Source organism: Oryzias latipes, chromosome 1 (genome assembly GCF_053564925.1).
Source record: "Oryzias latipes strain Hd-rR chromosome 1, Olatipes_Hd-rR_3.1".
Lineage (NCBI taxonomy): Eukaryota > Metazoa > Chordata > Actinopteri > Beloniformes > Adrianichthyidae > Oryzias > Oryzias latipes.
Window position 1 is genome coordinate 15,363,235 of NC_136237.1, and position 27,316 is coordinate 15,390,550.

Below are 27,316 nucleotides of genomic sequence, written 5' to 3' on the forward strand. Positions count from 1 at the left end.
TGAGCTCCTTATTGAAAGTCCGCTTTACCGACACCGAACCCCGGAAAGACGGATCCACTGACAATAATCTGATTTTGAGTCGCCAAAAGGTTCAGAATCTCTTTGTTTTAAACGTATAATAATCCGGAAATAAAGCTTCACAAAAGGCTCCACATATTTCATCTTCAAGCTAGGCTCTGATAAACAGACAACTTCGGTGTTTTCTCCTTGTTAATCTATGAATTTTTCCCCGTAAATTTACGATTTTTCATCTCCTAAATTTACCTTTTCTTGGTGGCCATAAAACTGTCGTAAACTCTGAAGTACAAAGCCACTAGCTCACTAACATTAGCCATAACACTGAATACTCCTGAAAGATTCAGCTTCACTTCTCGCGCAGCATTGCGACTTTAATCTCGATACTTTATTTCGACTTTTATCTCGACACGACGAGTTTTTTCTCGACATGACGAGAAAAAACTCTACACATTGGCCAGAATTTTTTTCCCCGCACCGTGGCCCTAAAACTCCGTCGTACTTTTTTGCGAAGACATAAGCAGAGATTAATGATGGAAGCATTCCACTTGAAGCATACTGTGCTTGGTAGGTAGAGACAAAGTATTTTTAGGGAGGTGAGAGATGGCATCAGTCAGAGCAAGATGAGCTGGAACTGAGGCATATGGAGTTCACAGGAAGAAATAAAGAAGGAAAGTTGATTAAAAAATATCTGTTATTTCACACTTGATAACACTGATGCCATGTGTGTTTGTACAAATGATATTGGAGACAACTGAAACCCTTTAGTTCTAATGCTTAGTTGTAAGCTTGTAGTGTGACAATGATGAGGAGACACGTCTTGACTTCAGAACGTGAAGCTTTAATAGCTCATATGCCAAACTGATGTAGCCCAGTCGAAAATTTGAAAGAAAGAAAAAAGAAATAAATTTTAGACTAGGCCACTGAAAGATTAAAATGTATTTTTTGAAGAAAAAAAAAAGTTCAATGGCCACTTGTTTGGGTTTGTTTAACAAGTTTTTTTATTCCATTGGGAATGAAGTTATTTTGGTTTTGTATGTTGTAAAAATTGATTTTGCCCCCCCCCCCCACAGCCTAACCTGTATGTATTTTTTGATAAGTCTGAAATTTGATTTGTTATGTTACCTGTCCGTATAATGAGCCATCCATTCAGAGATAAGTGGGTGTGTCTAAGAGGTGCAATCGGAAAAAAACGTTTCACTAACTGGCAGAGACAGTCAGACCTTGGTGAGGAGCAGAGCTGATGCTGAAGGCTTGTAGCTACGATTTTTTCAAGTTCGACGCAGAGTCAACTTTCTGTTAAAATTGTGGACACTGTTTGTCATACGAGTCTTTTTTGGACCCTGTGGAAGACTGAGCACCTGTGGAAGACCGAGCACCCGTGGAAGATCGAGCACACCCTGCCGGTCATCTGAGCGATTCCAACCCCCAGGCCTCAGAGATTCCCGCCTCCGCTGTCCTGCTGCGCAGCTGGATAACGCTGAGTTTGCCTGCAGAGCATTTTCGCCCGCCAACAGTTGCCCTAACCATCCGATAAGTGAGTATGTGCACGTTTTTTTTTCTGCTTGCTTACGCAAGTGAAAGGGCCTTCTTCAGTTTTTGGCCACAACACACCCGAGCATCGATCAGGCCTGCAACAAAAAAAAACAAAAAGTAAAAAGGGGACTATACCAATATTTTGTTGCTGTGGTTTCAGTGTAAGGAACTGATTTTTTTCCCCACCTCTTCTTGATTAACGTGAACTGTATTTTTATTTCATTTAACTGTGGGTGGGGGTTAATTTACAATAAAGGAAAAAAATAATAAAATAAGGTTGTAATGTTTAAATTCAAATTATTCTTAGTAGGAAAATTCTAATGTTAAATTCCTGTTAAGTGGAGGCACCGCCGATTTCCAGTATTGGTTTTTTTTGTATTAAATTAAGTGATTTTTGTATTTCCTGTTATCCCTAAACTAAATCAAATTAGACGAATCCAGGACACCGCCCTTAGTAATACGACTTAATACCCGCATCCTGGGCAGCCAACTGTGGGACGTTGTCTGTAGAACGTGGCAGATCTGGAAAGAGGACGTCCACGGCGAGGAACTTGAGCTGGCTGCACAGAGTCGCCTGTCAACACAAACGCTGGTTTAAGCCGGTCCACTGTCACAAACCCTCTGCGCATGCCCATGTTCAGAACAAAACATTTGTCCCCCTTCTCCAGGACACGGAACCAACCACCGTAGGGAGGATGAAGGGGAGATCGGTGGGCGTCATGTCGGACAAAAACAAACTAGGCAGACTGGAACGATGACCGTGGGACGCAATGGTGCACGGGGCCAGGAGCCAACGTCAAACGGGGACCCGGGCGCAGACGACTAACAAAAACTCCCCTGGAATTCGGAGCAGCTGTCCAAACACCAACTCTGCTGAGAACGCGTCTAGGTTGGTCTTAGGAGCTGAGCGTAGCCCTAGCAGGACCCACATCAAACAATCCAACAAACAGTCATCTGTGAGCATCATGCGGAGGGCAGCCTTAAGAGAATGGTGGAAACGCTCACACAACCCGATCGCTTGAGGGTGATAAGCCGCAGTACGGTGCACCTAAAGATTGCGCGGTTCCCGACCAAAGTTCTGAAATTAACTGGGGGCCTCTGTCCAAAGTAATGTCTGACGGCAGACCAAAACAGGCAACCCAGGCAGAGAGAAAAGCAATGACCGAATCCACATAAACAAGGTCAAAACGCTTGGCTGGGATCGGGAAGGGTTCTAAGGGGCTTATGTGTGCCGGTGAACTTTGGCACGCTGACATGCAACGCAACCTGCAACGGTGTGACTTTCCGGCTAGGTGACGGATGTCAGTCATAAACTCGGAGATGGCTGCCAGATGGCGCTGTTGGCGCGCAGACCATCACTAACCTTAGCCATAGCACATGTAAGTGGTTAATGATCCACATAAGCAGCACAAGAAGTGAAGTAACAATACTTCCATGTTAACGGTTTGTAGAGTGCTCCAACTGTGAAAAAATAATTGAGAAAAGGTGGGAGTTAGATTGTTAGACCAAAAACCAGACAGAAAGTCAGATAATGGCAAAGAAATAAAGAACACAGCTGATTTTAGTAACTCTTTTTCTTTCATTTTTCACTGTTTTATCTGCTCTCATTGTTTGAATCTGTTCTTTAGCAGCACTGACATGTTCTCATGCATACCCTAATTTGTATGTACATAATATGAAGACATAGCATGCTTTCTTTGTATTAGGAGCAGCTCCTTTGGACATAGAACCGCAACACGGTACTATGTTGGATAGGATTAATTATTAAAAATAATGAATAGGAAATCTAGTTTATTTCCAGCAGTCATTTATCAGTTTTGAGCGGACAAACTTCTGACAGAGAGAATTTGTCTCAGAAAAAACTTTTTTTTTTTTTAATTTGCCTTTTGTGTTGAACAGTTTTTACTATTGCAATAAGGGGTTTGTATCTTTGGAAAGCCAGGGTGTATATGTAGATAAACCCCTTTTGTGTTTTTGTTTTTTTATTACATTATATTTTCTTTTTTTTATAGAGGGAAGAGAGGGGGGGGAGAAAGTAAGGGGATACAATGGCAAGTTGCTAATTTAAGTACATTATTGATTTTAAGCTTGATAACATTTATACTACCACCCACCCACCCAGGAGCATTGGGCAACCCTGGCGTTAGGACCCCAAGGCCAAAGGACAGGCACCGTGCACTGTTCCGGGCAGCATCAATCAGGGCGTTTGGGTGCTGGACAGCGAGACGCTAGCCAAGGATGGAGCAAGGACCCAGAGGACCAAGGAGCCGCCCAGGATAATAATAGGTGTGGTATGTGTGTATCTGTGTAATATTGTAATATTCAGTGTAATATTCTCTGGTCCCCTGCTGAACCTAGTCAATGATGAAAAGTAAAGCTGCTTTTTATCACTTAACCACTGGTTTAGGGGTGTAAGAAAAAACGGATTCGGCAAAACATCGCGATATTTCATTTGGCAATACTTGTATCGTTTCAAAATGCTGCCAGGACTGTATTTATTTAATTATTTCCGAGCGTCCTTCAATGTCTGACTCTTGTTGTCCACTTCACCCTCTGACCGCTAGTTAGCAGCAGAGCACACGGAGCGTCTTAGAGCAGCTCTACTCCACACAACACAACAGGAAGACTGTAGCCAGAGGCAGCTTGTTTCTGTTATGAGACATGAAATACTTCATTTTTACGTGGGATGGATACCAAAAACGAGTGAAGCATGGCAGCGGCTAATAGGCTTATACTCTTAGCATCGGCTAAAATGCTATCGGCAAAGCGGGCTAAAGTTCTGCAGAACCTCCCAGCAATGGATTCTAGTTTAGCGACCTGATGGATCAGAAGGATGTGTACAACCCTCTGAAAAAAGGCCGACATCGTGGCGAGGAGCGTTAGTTTACTTCCGTGTGTGAGAAGCGTGGCTGCAAAGGTGCACTGAAAAAAAAAATATGTTCGATTTACTTAATTCAACAGTGGACAGTGGTTGCACACAGATGTTTTGCTTTCACAGCAACTCAAACGATCAAGTTAAATTAACACAAGTAAATGTCATTCAACAAAACTGATTATTTTGTGTTAGAAATATGTGATTGAGACATATTACCACAATGTAATTTGAGCTCTTGGATCAGTTTAATTGGTCACAATTTCATCACTTTATTTCAACACTATTCAGTAATGTTTACTCCAAAACTATTTGCTTACTTAAATACAACTTATTTTTCATATTACAATTTTGAATTCTATTCTAATGTCAAATACATCAGACCTTGAAATTAAATATGTATTGTTTTTTCTAATATAACTGCCTGTAAGAACTAGTAATATTTCAAAACAATGGTGCTACCATTAAAAAAATTATTAGTTATTAAAATAAATCATTTGTAGAACTGCAAATACCTTTCCGTTAACCTTCTGGAATTGTTAACATTACTCATTTTTACTCAAATAAATAATAAAAATTAACAGTTGCATGTCAAAGCTTTATTTCAAAAGCCACAGCACAAAATACAGTCAAAAATACAGCAAGTGTCCAAAATTTCAACACTGGTATTGTGACATCTTGATTCAAAACAGCCTTAGAAGTATTAAAACTTTTTTTTTAAACTATAACCTTTTCAGATTGTGTACAATCATCCTTTCTCACTTGGAAAAACAAAATTGAAGAACAATGCCAATCAAAAAGAAAAAACTGGCACTACGTTTCCATGGCAGGTAAACAGTTATAACCATCTCACAGAATAAACACTACAATGAACAATGTGATCGTTTTTGGGTTGCTGATCATTCACCTAGAAATTCAATGTCCAAAATGCAAGAGGGCGTATGTGAACTATAAATGTCCTCTTACCTTAAGTTAAACATGTGACCCGCACAACAATGATCTCTCCTCATTGAAGTTTTGTCTTTAAGTTTTGGGCTTTTCTCGAGAGTTCAGTCGGATCTAATTCCATGACCACCTTTTGAATCACTTCAAAAGTGTAGCGGAGCTGTGCCGGGTAACTCATGTTGAAGCAGTAAAAAAGTCCAAACAGCATGGCTGTTCCAAGGGCCACATTATCCAGGTCCTGAAGTATCACCACACCTTCGATGAAGATGCCAACATCAGGAAAGTCCTTGCCTGGTGTCTCCCTGGCAACATAGACTCCCACTATTGTTTTCTCAATGGCACTTAGAGTGGAGACGTCAGTCATGTCCTGGGCAAAGAAAATATTTATTGAAGATTGCTTTTTAAACTGATCTTTTGAATGCAAAAGTACTCATGCTATAGTTTAAACATGTGAGCAGCATAGTAAATTATTGTTGCCAAAGATTCCAACGCCATCAATAGCACATTTGGGAGGAAAAATAAAATCGACAACTTCTAGCTCAAATGAATAATATTAAGCTTTACAATAGTTTTTAGGATCACAGAGTGCACTGAATACATTTTAAAATGTAGCAAATCAGTAATCTACTAACACTCACCATGTACTCATGCACCAAGATGTCAGGATTCTCATTCAAATAGAGGCAAAGTCCTTTAATGAGGGACTCCCTTCTAGCATCCACGTCATCTTTAAGAAATACAAAAGAAAATACAGAAATTTGAACTCAAGTTTTCAATAGACAGTGAATGTGCGTTAAAAATGACAGATCATCAGTACTCTCAGGAAGAGGAAGTCGTGATTTTGCAATGGATTTATTTATACAAGTCTTGACTGCAATTTACACTTGATAGTTAAAAAAGTTTAATAATAATTGACAAGTTCTTACCATTATCATGTCTGACATGTCTTTCAACATTTTGCCCTGCTTCCCTGATCGCTTTGCAAACACTCTCAGCAGACTTTCAGACAGAAAGTCTAGCTGCGACAGAAACCTTGACTGTAGAGGCATGGTTGTAATGCGCTTGAACTCTGCGTTTATCTGAAATAACATGAAAGCATTATCAAGCATTGTTTTTAGATGAACACATCCTCTACGACAACTTGTCGAGGCATCATTTTTTAATTACCTCTGCTGGATCAAAAAGAGCTGGCCATCTCTCTTGTAGCTCGCTGATCATGGGAGCATCATAAATTACTTCTTGTCTTCTTAATGAAAAAGTTTTGTTCATTTTATCCTTGATTTTATCTCTGTTGTTGCGCTTCTTTACATCCGAAAGAAGTTCGATCCTTATTGTCTCAAGGGACTGTTCACTTTCTACAAGTGGAAAAGGGGGACAGTAATCCACTTCACCCCTCTTTGGTCTTTTAACATCATAAGCAGGAGAACATTTCTCAGCTGGTTTATGTTTTAAAGCATTCACACATACCTCAGGACATCCTACTTTCCTGAGATGTGTGCGGTAGTTTGACAATTTGTATTTGAGGCTCATCTTCCATCCCGCATAGCCACTGGGTGAGCCCTTTTCTTTTAAACATGGATGCCTCAGGATGAGTGCCTCTGCAACTTGGTCAAACTTTCTGTCCGTGGGATATACTGTATGTTTGACTACCTCCTGGATCAACCCTTCCAATATGTCAGACTTCAGCTTTGGATCAGGAATCAGCAGCATCCCATTTTCTTTGAAAGCTACATGGGCCTTCTCCAACTTAATTTCTGCATCATATGTAAAACGAGGAACAAGGAACAAATCTGGCCATGATGACCGTGATGAGGTAGACTCTGGAGATGAAAGAATCAGAGTGCTGTCACCAGAACTAGATGAGGCGACATCAGGAGCACTGGTTGAGGAAAGGAAAAACTATCTTCATCTTGATCCTGAGGTTGGCCGAATGTGTACACAACTTTGAGTGTCGCTTTGTCTTGTATTTCCTCTATTGAAGTCAAGTTCACAAAGTCGTTTCCAAAAAGTGGTTCCATAAACTGCAGTCGAAAGGGCGTCATTATTTTACATTGAGTCTGTATCTCAGCCTCTAATGCAGCCACAGATGAAGGCAGGCCAGCAGAAATCACAACCCTCTGACTGTTGTCGGGTCCAAGGATAACTCTGAGAATAGCCGGATTTGTCATGGTCTCACTTCACTGTCTGTAAGGGAAAAGAAAAAAATGAAATGATGATCAATTTCATAAGAAATATTGTTAATCACCAAATCAGGTTTACTGGTGCAACACCAATACTTTTCAGAATCTGACAAAAAAAAACAAAAAAAACATGCCAACATCAAGTTGTCAAAAGTGCGCAGAAAATGAAACAAAAAGGATAATAAAACACCAGTTAGTGCCTAGGGTTTTCCATGCATATTAGTACATGACAAAAACAATGTGTACAAACAAAGCAAACAACTTTTCCAACACAGTATCTCCATCACAGTCATGAGTGGATGTTGTTGCCAATTGCACTATGGTTAAACACAAAAGGTGAACTAACATCTCTGTGACTGATAAGACTGAAAAGAACGCAGGTCAATACCAGAGGATTTGTGCTACATACTCAAGACAGAAGTGTAAAAGAAACCCCTCCGGGGTTCCCATGCAATATAGTTTCTAACTTTTCCACAACCATTCCATATTCTACCGGTTCAACAACATTAAATTTTGATTTGTAATATTGCTTACGTTGGTGTGCAGAACTCAAAGGCCCACCCTTCTCTATGGCCTTATTCAAAGGATTTGCTGAGCACAAACAGATTATTTCCTCAATAACAACTCTGTCTACTTGGACATTGTGCTTCTGAAAAGTATTCACTATAACACTTTCTACATGAGATTTTGAGAGACAGTCAGTTAAGTACCGCATTTTCCGGACTATAAGTCGCACCGGAGTATAAGTCGCACCAGCCCAAAAATGCATTATAAAGTAGAAAAAAACACAGATAAGTCGCACTGGACTATAAGTCGCATTTTAACTTTCACAACCTTATATGACACAATCATAGCAGACTGTTTATCTAATAATTTCACAGTAATTTTTTCTCAAACTTATTTATTTATTCCTTTCATGAAGCATCATTTGGCCAACTATTACTCTGTTTTCATCCTGTATTTGTAGAAACAGTTTTCACTTTTATTGCATTTCTGAATCTATGAAATCATTGGAAAATAGAATATTATGTTGTTAGCCTTCAAGATCTTACTGTAAAAAAAAGTTTGCTGATTCTCTGAGTCACTTAACATCCTCTTAACACTTAACATACCTCATACAACAAATTGACCCAGAAACATCATCTCTGTTCCTCACAAATGAACATAACAGGAGGGTTAACAATGTATTTATTTCAATTTATTTCTAATATAAGTCGCTGCGGAGTATAAGTCGCACCCCTTGCCAAACTATGAAAAAAAGTGCGACTTATAGTCCGGAAAATACGGGTAGTGAAGTTCTACCAAAAAATCATTGATTGCTTTGCTTGGCACACAAGAAAAATGTTCTAATTTTAACAAAGCTGCTGCCAAACTGTGCTGAATTACATCTGGTAGGTCACTTAGACCATCAGTACTGCTACTTGGTTGAGCATCCTCAATGTCATCATCAGAAGCAGTGGAAGCAGAATCTAGGGCAGCAACAGTTGCTGATATTAATATTCCTGGTTTAAAATCTTTGGATGAGTAAAGTCTGTGTTTCCTGCTCTTGTGGGATTTAAAAGATCCTAAAATATTTGTTTCAAAGTCGCAATGCAAAAACATACAAGTTACAACCTCATTTTTTTTCAAGTGTGCATTAATATGAGTCCAGTAATCTCTTTCAGACACAAGATCCTTACAGGGACACACGTGGCAGCTAAATATACATCTCTCTGAATGATGGTGGCTAGTTTTAATAACATGACATCTATTCAAATGAATTAATAGTGCATTCCACGTTCTAACAGTGGATGGACAGCTTTCATGAACACATGGACACATGAACGACTGTTATTTCCATAATGCACATGTCTTACTCGATAATGCTTCAGAAGGTGGGACCTACTTTGAAAAACTGAAGGGCAGGCCTTGCATTGCCACATTCACTCTCTCACTGGAACACTAGTAGCACTGTTCACTGTAAAGTGGGAAACAAAACATGATTAACTTATAGTGAGGACAAAATGGTGTTTGACCCCAAAATACATTCCTGAGATAAACATAACTCAGTTGTCGCTAATTTGCAAAGCAACCAAAAATATATGTAATGCATTGAAAGCCTTAAAAGCAAATACAACTTCTTGTTCTTACCACAAATACTTGAGCCCAGGACTTTTCAGCTGACTCCAGGTGAATAGATGACTTGAGTTTGTCAATCTGAAGCAAAACAGGGGGAGGAGTAATTAAAATAATGCAGCCGAATAAGTAAGCACTTAGCAAGGACAGAGTTTTAGGGCCACACAGAACATTTTTTGTGTAGGATTTTTTTGTTGTTGTTGTGCATGTAACTGTTGCCATGGTGACTCAGCGGTTGCCATTACTTCTGGGTTACGCAGCATTTTTAGTAAATGTTAAGTTTTATCACAACCCAGCCGTAGCGTACGTGAAGAAACTGCATTTATTAATGAGAACAATGTCACTTTGACTTTATTCTCGAAATTCACTTTCCTGCTCAACGCTTGATGACGTAAGCGCAAGGGAGCCGCTCAGGCTCAGCTCCAGGGAAGAGCAGCGCTCGTGTTTAAGACCCCGCGTCCAGAGAAATTAGCTGGTGGACAGACGACTCGGACCACGGCTGGATGAGGAGTCTCGACACTTTATTTGTCCACAATTTACACTCGGCATGCAGTATCCAGCTACAAATTTTCAGTCTTTTTAGCTACGCGCTCCCGTTCTCTCTCGCTTCACGCTGCAACCCGCCCCTTCTCTCCGTAAGGGCTACGACGACACTCTTACATTATATTTCAACTTTATTTCGAATTTAATCTTGACATTTCGACAGTTTTTCCTAAGTGAGGAAGAAAAAATATCATCCTCCACAAAAATAAATTTCAGCGTGGCCCCATAAATTTGGTCGTACTTAGCAGACGGTGTACGATGTAAATCTCTCCAAACACTAAAGTGCCGTTAACAAACAATGTAAACCTCGATTAATTGAAGAAAAAAAAAAAATTCACACAGGAGACCAAAATATGTTAGGAGCGCCAAATGTGACGACGTCGACCGCTTCTGCTCAAAAGACGAATTAAAATAAAACAGAGTGATAACGTCATCTTATTTCAACGTTAACGTTATGTAGTCACTCCTGAGACATTAAGCTACATTTGGCTCAGATTTTGTCACTATTTATTTAGAAATTCAAGACTTACCGGGAAAGTTTTGGTGTGACGTGTCGTACCACGAGGCATTGGATTTGACTGAGATGGCTGCCTTCTTTTTCCAACAATCCTTAGCGCGCGAGATGAAATCCCGTGTGGTATCCCGATAATTAGTATTGCAACATAACCAAGTTGCTTAATTCCAAAGTGATCTGAACAAATCCATGTGCAATCTCTTCATTTCATGTAGATTATACATTATACAGTCACATTTCACTCGAAAACATGTAGAAATTGTGTTAAATGCACCAGATATGCTTAGATTAATCCAAGAGACGGCTGTCTCCTTTTTTTCAGTGTGCAGCAGAGGCAGAGCAGACGAGACTGATATGTAAACAAAGCACATTCTTTGTCAAATTAAAGCAACTTTCCTTTGTTCTGTCATGCTGCCTCATCAACACACTTTATTGTTTCTGGAAAGATTTAGTGTGCCCCCACCCTTTATTTTTGAAGCACCATTCAGGCTCCTGAACCGTTTAAAAGTACTGGAGAAGCTACATTGAGCAATGTTGAAATTAAACAGCATTTTATCTCCCTAATAGAAACGTATTGGTTAAGGAACATTCATTCTTTGTTTTTCTTATATTGAAAAATATTTTGTTGTGGAAATCAGACAATGCTGACTGTTCCCTTTCTATATTTTAACTTACCAGAATAAAAGCACTATGAATTTGGTTTGGTAAATGCAACTTATATATGAGATACAGTTACAGTGCTTAACATTGTGGTCATTAAATAAACTGAATTTGACCATTTTATTACAGTGGAAGACATTAAAATTCAGGTGGAGTTTTTTCAAAGTTATATTTAAAGAAAAAAAGAAAGAAAATATGTTTTGGTAAAATATTGGGATACGTATGGTATCGCCAGACTCTTGCCAATACACACCCCTACGCGGGTTAGCTGGATGGTGCCCAGGAAACAGCGTTGGTTTTGTAGACAATTAGAGCATGTTTTGGGGAAAGCCCCGTCTCATGCGGAGAGATGGCATCCATCCCACTTTGGACAGTGCTGCACTTCTTTCTAGGAAAATTTCTGCTTACATTAGTCGCGCAACCTGACAACCCAGAGATTGTAGTTTAGCACAGAGTAGTAGTTTACAGCTCTTCTCTGAGCTTCCTTTATCGCTGCTTCAAACCCCATACAGAGGTAGTCAAACAGTTCCTAGCTTTACCTTATGTGCTGGAGGGCAAGTGAAAAGAGTGAGTCACAGAAACCTAAAAGTAATAGCTACAGTTAATTTAATATTCGGACGTAATTCCTACTATCACTCCAGAGCAGGCTCAAGCAGTAGAAATGAAGGCATCCTTAGAAACCTTTGCAACATTAGACTACTTCATCGCTGTATATCAAGCTGAAATAACGTCAGTTATTACGTCCTCCAAAACCTCAATTTGTCTCTTAGACCCAATCCCCACTAAGCTTTTTAAAGAAACCTTCCCCCTAATTATTGAATCCATATTTACTGTAATAAATACCTCTCTAGAAACAGGTTGTGCGCCACAGTCTTGTAATGATGCAGTTGTTAAACCATTTCTGAAAAAGGCCAGTCTGGATCCTGGAGATATGACCAATATAATAACTCCCTTTTATTTTAAAAATCCTAGAAAGTGCTGTAGTTAAGCAGCTATACCGCCACGACAATATCTACTTTGAAGATTTTCAGTCAGGTTTCAGACATCACCATAGAACTGAAACTGCACGAGTTAGATCTCGAATGACTTGTTATTGGCTCAGAAAAGGGACTACTCTCTGTTCTGGTGCCGTTAGACCTCAGTGCAGCCTTTGACAGTATTGACCAGCGCCTGCAAAATACAGAGCAGCCTAGGGCCCGTTCTATGGCCATTAGACCACAGAGCGGGACCCCAGCCCGCCCAACGAGAACGAGCACCGGAGCAACAGGACCCCTATAAGTGAAGAGGAAAAACTGGAGTAAGAAACATTAGAGTATAAATTATAATAACATAACAATAATAAAAATAAGATAAGATATATCAATATTAGTACTTAAAAAAATCAAATATGTAAAATTATTAAAACATAACCTTAATTGTCATACATATAATAACAATAAAAGGGTAGTATATTAAAAACATTATAATAATAGTCTTTGAAATAGATACATTAATAAATAGATAAAGAATAAAAAATTGTAATAGTCACGTAAAAGCCAAATTAAAAAGGTAGGTCTGGAGCCTCTTCTTAAATCTCTATATTCTCTGAGGCTCTCCAGCAGGCTGTTCCACAGGCGAGGGCCGTAATGGTGGAACGAGGCCTCGTTGTGTGTTTTGGTCCTCACCTTAGGAACAACTAAGACGCCAGTGCCAGAAGACGTCAGGGTCAGTGAGGGCTCATCCTTTAAAAAAGAATGTCATTTAACTAAGAAGAACTTAAAAGATTTAAAAACCATTAAAGGAACCGTAAATTAGAACATGACATAGGGATCAGAGGTCCAATGGGTTGGATGGACAGTCCTCTCATTGCAATTGACTTAGCTACAGATACCCACAGGGCTCAGTTCTAGGACTCATCCAGTTTATGCTTTATATATTACCCTTAGGAAACATAATCAGGAAACACCGCGTTACTTTCCATTTTTATGTGGAAGATACGCAGTTGTATTTATCCATTAAACCTGACCAGAAGGACGATATCAATAAATCTTAATGCCTGCATCAGAAACATCAAGACCTGAATGACAATTAACTCCTCCTAAACTGGGGTCACTATACCAAGCCCTAAATACCTAAGAGATGCTCTAGCTCAGGGGTCGGGAACCTATGGCTCGCGAGCCATATATGGCTCTTTTGATGGTCACATGTGGCTCGCAGACAAATCTTTAATTATACTTTTTTTTTTTTTCATTAGACCAGTCCTCGGCGCGATGCGATGCCAGAGGCGCGCAGTAGTAGCGGTGCTTAGAGAGAGAAATCTGCGCCAGCACTTTCAGTTTACTATTATCTATTATTTCACAGAGTTTGTACCAGCTGAAAACCTGTGAATTGCCGTGGCTAAAACTGCGCACTCCCGTCTCTGAGAAAGAGCGCGCAGTTGCGGAGACGGGATGTGTGAGGGAGAAAGCAGAGGGTGGGGGTGGGGTGTTGTGGGGACCGGCAGCAAGTGAATTGCGCAGGGTTTGTAAATACGTAAAACCCACTGCCTGTCACTCACTGTGGCGTGTGAGTGTGTGTTTGGCTCCCCGTCTGCATGTGAGCAGTCTTTGTCACATCTACAGAACATTCAGACCTACGATCACGTTTAAAGTCTCAACGTCTGCATGAAGCAGAAACTCACCACGTATCAACCAGACTAGACCATCAGCAAAACTACCACGAGAAATACTCATCATTTATCAGCAACAGCATAACAATGTTATTAAAAAAGAATCCACAGACTTATTGTACTTTAAAAATGTTGAAATTACATCAAATGCACACATTCACTTGTATATTTAGTTTTAAACATATTGTCGCGGACTGAGTTGGACTTGGCTGTTGGGCCGCGTTAAAAGTTCTGGAGTTCATTCACCGCATCAAGCAGAGATCTGATTGGCTCTCAGTTCTGTCGCTCAGCCTGTTGTTAGGTAGTTTGGACCAATGGGGTTCAGCTATGGGCCGAATAAGGGAAATGGGAGGGCTGACGCGGCAGGAGCGAATATAAATTTGGGAGAAGCGCTCTCGTCTCGCTGGAGAGATTCAGAAGTTGCTGAATTAATTGTACGGCGTTTGTTGCGGTCTGCAGTAACCAGAATAAAGAACCTTAAAAGAGTTTAAGTCTCCGTGCCTCAGTGTGGGAAAGGGACACTAAATTATTGTATGGCTCTTTCGAAATTACATTTAAAAATATGTGGCGTTTATGGCTCTCTCTGCAAAAAAGGTTCCCGACCCCTGCTCTAGCTGATCAGATGGATAGGGGTTTTATTTGAACAGGATTTATCATTTAAGGTTCACATATCACAGGCTTGGAAAACCGCCTTGTTTCACCTGTTCACCATATGAGAAATATATTATCTAAAAGTGACTCATCCATTCATTTGTTACCTCTAGGCTGGATTACTTTAACCCTTTGCTAGCAGCATGCCCTAAACGTTCTTTAAAAAATCTTTAACTTGTTCTAAATGCTGCAGCAAGATTGTTAGCTGGAACTGTCAGAACAGAACACATCACTCCTGTGTTAGCTTCACTTCAGTGGCTCCCAGTTAAATCTAGAATCAAGTTTAAAATCCTCTTGCTAACCTATAAGGCCTTAAATGGAATCACACCAACCTATATTAAAGATCTCATAGTTACTAGCCAAATAGAACACTTTGCTCACAAGGACAGACTGTGGTTCCCAGAATTTCCTTCATGTGGACATCCCTGAGGTTTCTCCTTTTTTTCCCGGAACCGAGTTTTTCCTAACCGAGAAGGAGGGTCTAAGGGCAGGGATGCTCAGTTTAACTTAGACTGTTTAGTTTAGGAATCCGGCATTGTATTTAATGATTGATTTTATGTTTTGTACAATTACTGGTGTGAAGCCAGTTGAGACATATGTGTTGTAATATTGGGGTATATAAATAAAATTGAATTGAATTGAAGATACGACAATAAAAAGTAAAACAGTCAATGGTGTGTAAATGTATGACTGCCAAGAAAAGATAAAAAGTGACAACATTTTACAGAGGAAGTAATTGTAAAAGAAATGTATTGCATATGATAGAAGAAAGCGAGAACATAATGACTAAAGTCATAAAATATTTAAGTGAACATAAAACGTGAAGGACAGAAACAAAGAAGTTAGAATTGTTAAAAAAAACACCACAAGAGAAAAAAAAAAACAAAACATTTTACCTTGACAGTCATCTCTGCAACAAATATGGCGGTAAAGATGTAGTTGGAGACCGTAAGAAACACTCTTTCCTGCAAAAAGAAAATGACAGCTCATATAACTGAAAATATAAAAGAAGGAAAGATGGTTCAACAATGTTAGAAAAAAATAGTCTTGTCTTAAAAAACATACTATTTCCCCCAAGATCTGTCAAGGCTGCCTTGCCACAGTATTGCAGACTTAAATGGACACAATATTATGTCTATTCATTTGACTTGTAGAATTTGGTGACAAATGGGGGCAAAAAGGTTTAAAAATTTGAAATAAAACAACTTGAAACTGAAAGGTGAAAAACTGGTGCTGAAACTCAAAATAACTAAAACCAAAAACAGACTTTGATTCTGGCCCAGATTTCGAATGTCAAATACTGACTTGACTTTTTTCAGTTTTAAATGTTCTGTTAAGTTTCAAAGCTCCAATCTTTCCTTTTAAATCTTTTGTTTTTGTTTCAAATCAGAAAACGCCCCTTTCTGTTGTGTAGGGGTGGGGCTTAGACGAAAGACCAATCAGAACAATGGAGCTGGGAGCTTTAGGTTCAGTGCATTTACTGACAGTAGAAACTTGGATAATTACTGCCAGAATATTATAACACTACTAAATCCGACTCCCTGATTGGTCAAAGTTCAACTGTTTAAACTTTCAAGGTGCATTTAATGAATTCAAGGATGACTGTCACTCTCATTTTCTTCTGTTTTGTTTAACGACAGTCTACTCTCCAGCATATGAAGAAACAGCACCAAGTGGTTTATTAACTCCATTAAAACAGACACATTATTAACGGCAAAAGTGGCTGCAGCAGCCGTTTCACCTCCTCAAAGTAAAAAAGCCTCACCTCTTTTCTCATTCTCTTGCCAACATATGAAAAATAAAAACAAAGAGAGAATACGACCCCAATCTGTGTTGTTTTCATTTTATCATGCATTGTTGAGACTTTCAGTATCTGTAACAACAATATACAGTTGCATTTAAGGAAAGTTCTTTTATTTTTGCCTCTGTAATCCTGCCAGGGGAAGCGCTACATTGTTAAGGAAAACATGAATGCCCGAGTCAGAAACTGGGTCAGGAGACAGAAGATCAGGGGCCTCACAAAAGAAGGCGTACGCCACTCTCTACGCAATAGTTGAGATTTATAAAAAGCAAACTTGACGGGAAAATGTGCGGTCCTTCACGCAAGCTCTGACCCAGGCATACGCACAAAAACGGGTGAAATGAGAAACGGCGACACCGTCGGCAGATGGAAGAAACACGTGAAAGTGAAAATGACAATACTGCCTCTCATAAATAACATGAAGACATCACAAAGCAAATCTTACAATTAACAGCCTACACGAACACCTGTTTGATCGATCAGCAGTGAAACAAACAAAAAAATCAAACGAAAATTACAACAGAAATTCAAATGAACACATTTGCAGAAAGAAAAGTGAAATATGTTTTGCAATATTGGCATGTTCTGCAATTCATCCTCATAAATAATATAGTTAACAGAACGAAATAATGTACAAAACTGATATTCTCGTTAATGTGTCCGTCTGGCGGAGCAGATATAGGTGCGGGCGTGCGGACGGACGGACAGACGTACTAATTGTCCACTGGGGAAAGTTGTTTTCATATTAAAACATTTCTTTATAAGCTACGGAATTATGGTATTCATGCATATGCCTTTAGTCTGTTTTATTTTTGATAAAACAGTGTATGGCGTATGTCTCAACCATTAAGAAAGCAACAAGAAATTACATTTGCGCTGATCAATTTCCCATTTCCACGTTGATTATTACCGACATCTGTAGCTTGTCAGATGCAATTAAATGGATGGAAATAAAATGCCCCATCACAATGCGTAATGACGCACAATGGCTGATCTTGCGCTCTAGGAAGATGTGGCAAATGGAAGTATTCGGAGTGAACGCATCTTTAGACAGCAAGAAGACTTGCTGGCAATCGAGGACGAGTGGCTTATGAACCGGTTCCGACTTCCTCGAGCCGTCCTCTTGGACTTCTGCGGGCTTTTGGGCCCGGCGTTACAGAAGAGCACTCGGAGAAACCACGCGTGTCACCCGGTGCATCTGGCGCTCTGGTGCCCCCCCGGTGGCAGAGACACTCTGGCGATGGAGCGCTAGACGTTTTCTGCCTCGACTTTGATGTCTGACCCTTTATTTTTTATTTCGGCCACGGTCCGAGGTTGTGAGGCTACAGCATTTGGCGTCTGCCACCGTTTGCCACTCACGTGCCTTTTTGGCATTAGTAATGACCACACTGTGCCCTTCAAACAACACTTTTCTCCTCTTTTCCACCTCGCCAACGATAACTTGTACTTCACATTGAGTGAAGTTACGTTTTTTTGATTTCCTCTCGCTGTTTGCCATGGTTTTGCAATCAATGAATATTCATTTGTGGGCGTTTCGCGGACTATTTATGGGCAATTTTGGGCGTGTCATGAAGCCGCAAAAGCTGCGCTGCATTTAGAATTGGTTGTGATTTATTAAGGGAAAGATGTGTAAGATGTGCGTGCGCACGGTTTTATAAATCCGAATATTTCTGTGCGTACGCTGATATCTTATGTTTCATCCATATGCCACTTCTGACGGAAATCCTACGCAAAGTTTTATAAATGAGGCCCCAGGTCTGAAACCACCACTTGTAATTAAGGCAGAGTGGCACATACAAAACTTCACACTGAGCTTCACGTAGTGCAGAGCTTAAGTATGCTGTGGTTGATGAATGAATGAGAGTCAGGTGTGCGGCATCCAGGAAGTGTGCACTGGGGGTTGCTGGGAGTTGTAGTGTAGCTGGAACTCTGGGGACGGCTCCCGCTGGTGACCAGAGGGGAAGACAGAGATCTAATTTATGACAGTTTAAGCTTTTGGTTTTTGTTAGTTTTTTCTTCATAATTTTTTTGTTTTTTGGGTCCTGCAACTTATATAGCTGTGCAACTTATACTTCAGAAAATACAGTAGTTTGTTTAATAAATTGTGGGTTTATAAATGTATGTAATTTTTATGGCTTTGAGGGAAGGATTACTATTTTCAAGAAACACATACCAATAAAAATTGCATTTACTTTACCTGCTTGTAGGATTACAAAATCTTGCTCGCAAACCACAGACTAATGAGAACTAAGTCAGTTTTGAAGGACAGATGAGGACTTTTGAATGTAAAATATACATATATTTCTGCTTTTTAAAATGTCTGTCTGATAACCTTTGTTCATATTCTGTGTCCACAGAAGGATTAGCCACACAGCAAATACTTACAAGACTGCCTTGAAGAATCTTTGGTCTTTCCAGAGCGACAGTGATGCAGTTGAGGAAAATGAAAACCAGAACCACATAGTCAAAGACCTTATGAGCAATAATGGACTGGCAAAGCAGCCTGAACCTGACAGGAGAGAAACAAAGGGGAATAAGCAAATAAAAGAGTGGCAGAATAATATTCCAATATTAATATTCCAAGAAGCAGTTTTTTTTAAATCAGAAAAAATGCTTAATTTTCCAAGGGTGATGTACTACTTTGATACTTTTTTTTTCTGGCAAACACAAACATCATAAACTCCAAAAATACAAGAGGTGTCAAAGTATCTGCATGATTTCATTTTATACACTCATAAATGGCTAAAAACGATATACAGTAATGAAGAATTGAATGTGTTTTGGTGGTAATTAAATAAGTAAAAATTCCTCAAAAAAATTAATTTCTGTTAATCAAGGTTCCAGGTACTTCCTATGTGTAACACCAAGGGGGAAGGCTCATTCAGTCCAGTTCTCTTACACAGTCAATGGTTTCATGCAGCTAAAAAAGATGCATTTCCTGCCTTCAAGCAGCCACTGAAGATAATGACATGCTTCACTGAGAATTGGATAGATATCCATGCAATCGGTAAAAGATGTATAAAACTACATACACTTCCCAAACCCAGCAAAATAAAAGAATGCTAAGAAAGTAAAGTTTTGGCAGTGAAGACACCACTCCTCTTTCACTCCTTCATTCGGGTCTTGTTAAACAGAGAGCGAACTCCAACACGTCTCCGCGAGAACGCGCTTGAGTGCGCCATTGGTTGTTTGTATTTAATCATGTAGTCATCTGATGACTACGGAGCCCGTGACCTGACATGGGAAAAAAAATTAATGAATTCGTTATTTTTTAAGAAAATCAATCGTGGGCTCAAAACAGAAAACACAAGAGTGAGAAGGACAAGGATGTAGTGGAAATGAAGAAAAGTTTCTCTAAATGGTTGAGAGACCGCATGTATGTTATAGCAGTGTAAAAAACAGGCTTGTAAACATTCATCCTAGTTAAAGCTACTTGTAAAATGGTCAGAATTGTCTTGCAAATGAACTTAGCAGGATTTACAGTATCACTAATTATGATGAGAAAAATATAGGAGCTTGTTCGTGCTGATTTTACAACTGAGTTTCAAGGCCACCCAAAAAAAACAAACAGGTAAATTTATGAGATTTTAAGTCGTAAATTTACGAGAAAAAAACTCGTACATTTACAAGATTAAAGTCGAAGTGAGCATAAAGAGCAGCACGTGAACACCGCACAGCAGCAGAGCAGACAAACTAAACTGAATTGAAAAGGTGAGCTAAATGTTTATTGAAAACGTTCAAAATGTTTGGAAGCTCATTTGTTTAATTTACAATTTATTAATGTTTTATTTATTGATGGGTGGTTTACAGGATCTCTGTAGCCCCTTGATGAAGAAATCGGTATCCCTGCAGCTGTCCACTTCAATCCTTTGTTCCTCCACCAAAGACAAGATCTCTACGGTTGTGTAGTGCTTCCGTCTGAGGAGGAGCACTTTTTTTTTGTGGCATTTTCAACATTCTTATGCTAATATAGCAGACTAATTTCATTCATCTTTTAGCTATATGTTGAAATGGGACGTTTCATCTGGAGGAGGGGGCGTATGTAACACTGTTTACTTCCGCATTGGTGTTCGGATGACAGGTTCAAGACGTAAGGTGACAAATGAACTTCAGGGTATGTGAATGAAAAGGAAAATAAAGGCTGCAGCGGTCCTCTACACTCAAACATATTTCTGAGCTTCTTATTTTACATATGACATTTTTACATACCGACACCGAACGGCTGCACTGTAAATATTCTGATTTTGAGTTACCAAAAGGTTCAGAATCTCTTTGTTTTTTTAAACCTATCCGGAAATAAAGCTTTGCAAAAGGCTCCACATATTTCATCTTTAAGCTAGGTTCAGAGTTAACGGAAAACTGTTTTTTTTCCTTCTTAATCTATGACTTTCTTTCTCGCAAATTTACGACTTAAAAGTCGTACTTAAATTTTTTTTTTTTTTTTGTAAACTGGCCCTAAAACTCCATCGTAAATTTTATTTCAAACAGACATTAATGATTTCTTTATCTAGATGTACAAATAAACTGAAAGTGTTTTTATCCTATGACTGTAACAATACCAAACAATGATAAAAGCTGCTCCTATGGGAAGAAGAAGGGAGAAGTATGTGTGATGGTGGGTTGGATTGTATTTTTGTTTCTTTTTATATTGTTAAAAGTTTGGATAATTATTAGTTTTTGAGTGACTATTTAGTTTACAGCCTATTGTTTTTAACATCTCTTTGGCTGAACGACACTTTTGATTTTAGTTGATCATTTTGAAATATTTGACAACAAAAAAGAAATCTTTCCTATCCAACCACTAACTGATATCCAACAAAAATATAATTTACAATTTAATTTTACTATTCAATTTTTACATATAGTTTAGTTACTGAATCCTTTTAAACTCTTCTTAACACAAAGTTTATATCATACAGCTGTGAGGATAAGAGAAACACAAGAAGAGAGAGAGATCATCAGAACAGATTGAGGAAAGAAACAGCTTGGCCTTATGGTGAACATTTAGGGTAAAGATAGTTTATACCAAGTCAGTTATTTTTAAATTTCCAAAGAAAATAGTGCATTAGCAAATTCTTTAATTTCTTTAAAAAAAGAAGAATTCTTATTTTGACATATGATTTAAGAAGAAGATCAAAGGCAAGAGGTTAAGGAGACATGAGGTTGGTGATGACATCTGATATAAAAGAGAGCAGTGATGGCTTCAGGTAAGAATACTTAAACTACTGAAGCCACAAAACCCTAGATGCTCATTCTGGTTCCAATTTCTGCTAAATGCCTGTTCATTGTGTCCTTTTGGGAAAATAAGTGCAGGCATACATGATAATGGTAAATGGTGTATTTTGTATAGCGCTAGCCTACCTTCCTCGAAGGCATAAAGCGCTTAATAGTCACAAACCCATTCACATACACATTTGCATAACACACATTCCATAACTTTAGCCGAGGAGACTAGCCAGTCAGCCTGCCACCATCCTCAATCACGTTTTTCATTCTAATCTATGCTTCCACTGGGCTTTTAATTTTATAAACAATGCCATAAATTTCACACAATTATTAAGATTATAACATAAATCTGTCAGACAGCTGATCGTTAGGGTTTTCCATAAGTGGGATCACCTTGATTGGTGATGGGGAGGAGCCCAGTTTCGGCACACCTCTGCTGACTACAAAAAGGCTAAACCCCGCAGCCAGTAGGAGAGACAGGAGCCAACTGGCCTAAAAGTTAGCGACAAGAAAAATCCAAAATGGCCACCATTATTTGTAAATAGGGCGCTCTTGCCTAACAGCAAGAAGGACAATCCTAATTTAAATCTTACCTATATAAATAATAATATATTTTAAATAATTAATAATAAGCCATCGCTGAGCCAATATGTGCACCTTATATTCTCCCCCTAATGGCAGACCCACATTCGTTTTGATAACAGATGCTTCGGAACTGATTTTTTCCCCCCTATTTTTTCAATAAATGCTGATCCCCCCCCCCCCCCCCTTAATATCCATTAAGGGGGCATACTGATAAACCTAATTCACCCTTTACTAAAACATGTTGATGACACAACAGCAACCACATATTTTCTACTTTTAAGAAGTGATAAGAAAGGGCAGACTTTTCTCTTTTTAACTCACAAAATAGTATCTTAAACTTACTTGTTCTGGGGGGAGAACAGATAGACTGACCAATCCTCTCTTTTCTCACACCAATCTGGTTTGTAAACTTCCATCATCTTCTGGATACGGAAGCACAAACTCTTCATGGGAGAAATGGAAAAACAGCAGGTAAATAGTAGTTTTTACTTGGCTCTAGATGGTAATAAACTAGTAAGACATGACTGAAAACTAGGATTCAGAGGTCTCTCAAAACCAATGAGCAGTAGATATAGCCTTTTCTCATCTGATTAAAAATAACTTTACTACAGCTTTTCTAAGACTAAACGAAGGTTCATAAACTCAGAGAATTATCTGAAAAGTAGGTAAAGTCTAAAAGGTTGAAGATATTGTTCGTAATAAACTTTAAAAAAAAAAAACATTTCGCTCTTTATATTCCAGAAACGTCTGCTCCATTTACAGATACCCATTTTCGGTGTTAAGGAGCATCATGTGAAAAAAAATACATAATGCCATTCAATCATAGCGGTAGGGGGCCCTATGAGAAAATGTGTGCTAAAGAACTGTCACAGGTAAAGTTTTATTCACAACTACCCTGAAGGTGGAAACAGAATGTCTTCAGGCAAAAAATGGGGAAACCTGTACTGGGCACACAGGTGACCCACACCCAATAGAAAAGTGGTATGACCTCAGTGAACCTGTAGAGAAAACTGTGGGTGGAATTTTTTTTTTCTTTTTTAATGAGCATGCTTCGAGCAACAGGTCGTAGTGAACACTTATAAAACATGTAAGGGTGAAAGAGGTGAGACCTAGGCACAACATACAGATTTTTTATTTTTTCAACCCCTCTAAATCCTTTGAACTGTGCAAGGGGCCCATAAGTGCTGTTCACCTGACATGTGTGGGCTCTTTAATCCTGACTGTTATTCAGAGCATAGTTTGTGTTGGCATCCCACAGGTGTGATACTGCAACTTACATTACGCATTATGTGCACAACCCATGCGTGAAACATTTGTGCACCGTCAGTAAGAAGCCGGTTGACGTGGCCATATGAGGACACTGCAAGACACATCGGCCCTCCCTTTAAGATGCAACCGCTCCTCCGTGAACCCAATATCACGTATGTATTGGTTTCATTAGTAAATTCTGCACTGCAAATTTTGTCAATCTACCTAAGATTATTAATCTTAAAACTAGCTGTAAAATCTTATTGATCTTAATTTTAGATAAAAACAGCAGCACGTGTAAGATTATTAAACTTGTTTTAAGAAAAATATGCATTACCTGTCTTGATCAGTTTGTAAATTTAGAAATTAATCATTTTCCATGCAAAACAAGAAAAAATACTGCAGGCCTGATTTAAGCACAGGTTAAGGTCTTAAGTTTATTTTAGATGTAACCATATTATCTGATATCCAAAAATGTACTTGAATACTGATGTTCAATAGCTCATCCAATATTTATAGGATAAACAATAGATACGTATTTTTGTTTTTAACTGCAATATCGTCATCAACATTATATTTGATCAAAACACTGATTTTGAAATGATATGATAACCAAGCTTGTTTTCAGCATTTATAAACGTAAGCAAGATTAGGTATAGCTAGTTCATAAGCAAGAAGGTCTCTGTTAAAACAGTGTTTCATAAACCTGGCTTGAATACAATGTTGTCTGTCTTGTCAACAATCCATTGTTACCACAAAATCTTTTGTGTGGGTCCAAAAGTAAGTATTGTTTTATTTGCAGAAATGATAATTAGTGACCTTTCACATACATATTTGTTAATATTGAGAACAAGCAACTTCACTCTAACAGCATGGTTATCTGATTTAAATTTAAATTATAAACAGTACTTTGCAATCCACAGATGATGCAATCATAATTCTACCGCGCTTGGTTTGGGCAAAACCAACTCAATATTTTGTGCAAAGATCTATTTTGAATCGAAAGATTGTACAAATCAGACAATGATTATCTTCCTTAATAAAAGAAGTTATTTGTTATATCAACCAAGGTTTACATAGAATATTTGATCTTTTAAAATATGTATTTTTCATGTTTTGTCGTAATTTTTCAATGGAACATTCCGGCGGGCACAAGCAAAAATGGAAAAGTCCATTGTGACCAAATGAAGGGGGATTAATATGTTCAGAAGACTTGCTTAAGATAAACTAGTAGAGCCAACACGTTATATGCTGTTTTATAACTTATTTATTTTCATAATGATGGCATAAGGAAGTGTAACATAAAAAAATTAATTCTATTTATTGCATTTTTGGGATACCCTTTGAGTATTTTCATATTGTGACCGACCCAGCGCCATCTTGTCACATTTGCGACGTACATCTGATGATCCAGAACATGACGAGGACGAACAGGAAAAACAATTAGGAATATAATATTCGGCGGACAAGATAAAAGGAGGTAAGCTATATTAAATTATATGACATAGAATAAATCACCATTACGCTCCACGCAGCTGGTAAAGATTATAAAGTGGGTTTAAACATCTTGAGAAGCAGGCTAACGGAGCAACTAGCTAGCTTGCGCTAGCACTATTTTAGCTACTCCGTCACTTTTTTGTAAGTATCCTGTATATATCATAAATATACTTTAAAATACAATTAATGAGATTTTGGTTCTGTTTAAATATGTTAAATTAATTTTTTGTTTAGTAAAAATGTATTTCAGTGTTAAGAAGTATGCTATTGTAGTAAGCTAATTTGAGTTATTGCTAGCCCAATACTGCTCAACTGTAACTCAGTTTTATGCTAGGGTTGCTAGATTGGGCAGTTTCCCACCCAAATCGGCCAGTTTGAAAGACTGTTTGTCATGTATGCTTGATGATCTTAAAGTTAGAATGAAAACTTGCTGTTATTAAAAATTGTGACTTTAACATTTTTAAGTTTGAGAGTTACTATTGTTGGCAGAAATTAAAACACAATTTTTGATCACTTCTAGTGAATAAGGATGCAAGTACAAGCTAGGCATTATAAAACTCTGCAGGAAATGTACAAAAAGTAGAAGCCCAAGCTGATCTTAACAGTTTTTTGATCTGGAGTTTCAGGCCAAACGAGCTTACATTGATTGTGGAGCCATAAGAGGAGATACCAGAGCTTCATCCATCGTGGATGTTTATCCAGAGAACTGCATCATGTAAGTATTATGTAAAAAGTATAAAGTAAAATTTTAAATGTATATATATTTTTCATCACTTGGTTTGTCATTGCAGGTGCCTAGAGAAATGCATAGAGTCCTTGCTCACTATGAATTCATTGAGGAAGTCAGAATGTGATGGGAGGATTGCTGCGCCAGGGTCATTTTACAGAGTATGAAAGAAGGCAATAAAGCCACCAATCAACAGGGATAAAAGTAAGTTTATGCCTTTTTGATACATGTAGTTAGATGCGTGAATGCTTCTTCTCAGAAAACACTAGGTTCTATGTGTTTCTTCTTCAAGAAGTAGAATTTATTTTATTGTGTTTCAGTGGAAGCCAACTTTGCTCTGGTGAAGGCCCTTCCCATTCTCTTTCCCCCAGTGGCACCTCCATCAAAGAAACTGGGGTGTGCTAGTGAAGCTTTACTGCATGTTCAGGAGGTAAATTTGTATTTTTGCCCTAAGCAGATACATAAAGAAATTACTACATTGGAGATACTAAAGGAAAAACGTTTTTTCTGCTTTATAGTCAACAGAAGATCCAAACGTCTTCATCCAGAAAAGAGGCCTGTCAAGTCCAGTCTTGATGTTCGATGGCAGCAGATGAATGGTTGCTATTGGTTTGATGCCAGTGACATTTGAAAAAGAAAAGCTTCACGAGGGTCTGATTTTCTAAATGGCATATTATTACACACTACACCTGACCTACACAAATTGCGTGGCCACCCTTCTGTCATTCAGACAGATCCTTCAGGATCCTATTCACAAGTGGGACATCACCACCACATGAAAGAGCATTAAAGTAAAGAATTTGTTGGAAGATGAACTGCTTTTGAAGTTCAATGTTTATGTCTGTTCTTTAGATGAGTATTCTAATTGTGTTGTTAAAGAAATAGTTGTATTCCTAGTGCCTTTGGGTAAATTTGTATCACAAATCTCAGTTTGTAAGTTGAATAAAAGAATCGAAAAGTGAATTTGTTTTCATTCTTTTTAGTATTGAAACAAGAAAAAATATCTTTTGCAACAGCTTGTTTCAAGATGTATTTTCTGAATTTTAGTAGGCAATAAATTTAAATCAAGCTCCTATATCCTAGTTTCTAGTTTTTTTTTGTCTTAAATTACTGCTTAAAATAAGTGTTTTTGCCTAATTTCAAGATTTAACCGATTTACTATGGCTTAGATATTTTTACTTAAATCAAGACATCTTGTTAAGTAAAATTTACTAGCTGCATGGACAGATGATTTGACTTATTTCTAGTCAATTTCTACTAAAAACAAGTACTTTTTTCTTGAATTAAGATGGTGGTTTTTTGCAATGTGATTGGAAATTTTTGCCCCATTAATTTTTTTGAGCTGACATCATGTGTGTAAAATTTCTTGAAAATCTCCAAATCTCACACTTTGTCACAAAATGGTTGTGTGGTCATCCCATAATAACTTCAAAACTTCCAGTGGATATTCCCGACAGATGTGTTTTGATTTTGTTTGTGTATTTTGAAAAAATTTTTTCCCTCTCCATAAATGAATTTGGCCCAGGGGAGCAGGAGTGATTCCAAATTCCAGTT

At 38.3% G+C, this 27,316-nt stretch overlaps 1 protein-coding gene and 2 long non-coding RNA genes across 9 annotated transcripts in view; 1 reads left to right on the forward strand and 2 right to left on the reverse strand.

Annotated features, from left to right (window-relative positions):
• cacna1ib (calcium voltage-gated channel subunit alpha1 Ib) overlaps nt 1-27,316 on the reverse strand; it is a 439,141-nt gene that overhangs the window by 182,444 nt on the left and 229,381 nt on the right. For all 4 annotated transcript variants that reach the window (XM_023954667.2, XM_078943263.1, XM_078943351.1 and 1 more), the window contains 3 exons: nt 22,633-22,733; nt 18,865-18,988; nt 15,575-15,643 (listed from right to left, as the gene is read on the reverse strand). In XM_023954667.2, coding sequence (XP_023810435.2) covers nt 15,575-15,643; nt 18,865-18,988; nt 22,633-22,733 — 294 coding nt within the window. The remainder of the gene's footprint in view (nt 1-15,574; nt 15,644-18,864; nt 18,989-22,632; nt 22,734-27,316) is intronic.
• LOC111947986 (uncharacterized) lies at nt 1,198-26,725 on the forward strand. Of its 4 annotated transcripts, none has more exons than XR_013654495.1 (8): nt 1,198-1,552; nt 2,220-2,440; nt 3,674-3,842; nt 18,837-25,018; nt 25,656-25,750; nt 25,827-25,966; nt 26,083-26,192; nt 26,281-26,725. It is a non-coding gene; the product is annotated as an uncharacterized LOC111947986 (long non-coding RNA). The 4 variants fall into 4 exon arrangements; XR_013654491.1 differs by having other exon boundaries at nt 3,674-3,837; XR_002873982.2 differs by having other exon boundaries at nt 3,674-3,837; nt 25,662-25,750.
• Nucleotides 5,008-7,758, reverse strand: LOC105358438 (uncharacterized). The gene is made up of 4 exons (XR_002289405.3): nt 6,536-7,758; nt 6,295-6,447; nt 6,007-6,095; nt 5,008-5,735 (listed from the first exon to the last, which is right to left on the reverse strand). It is a non-coding gene; the product is annotated as an uncharacterized LOC105358438 (long non-coding RNA).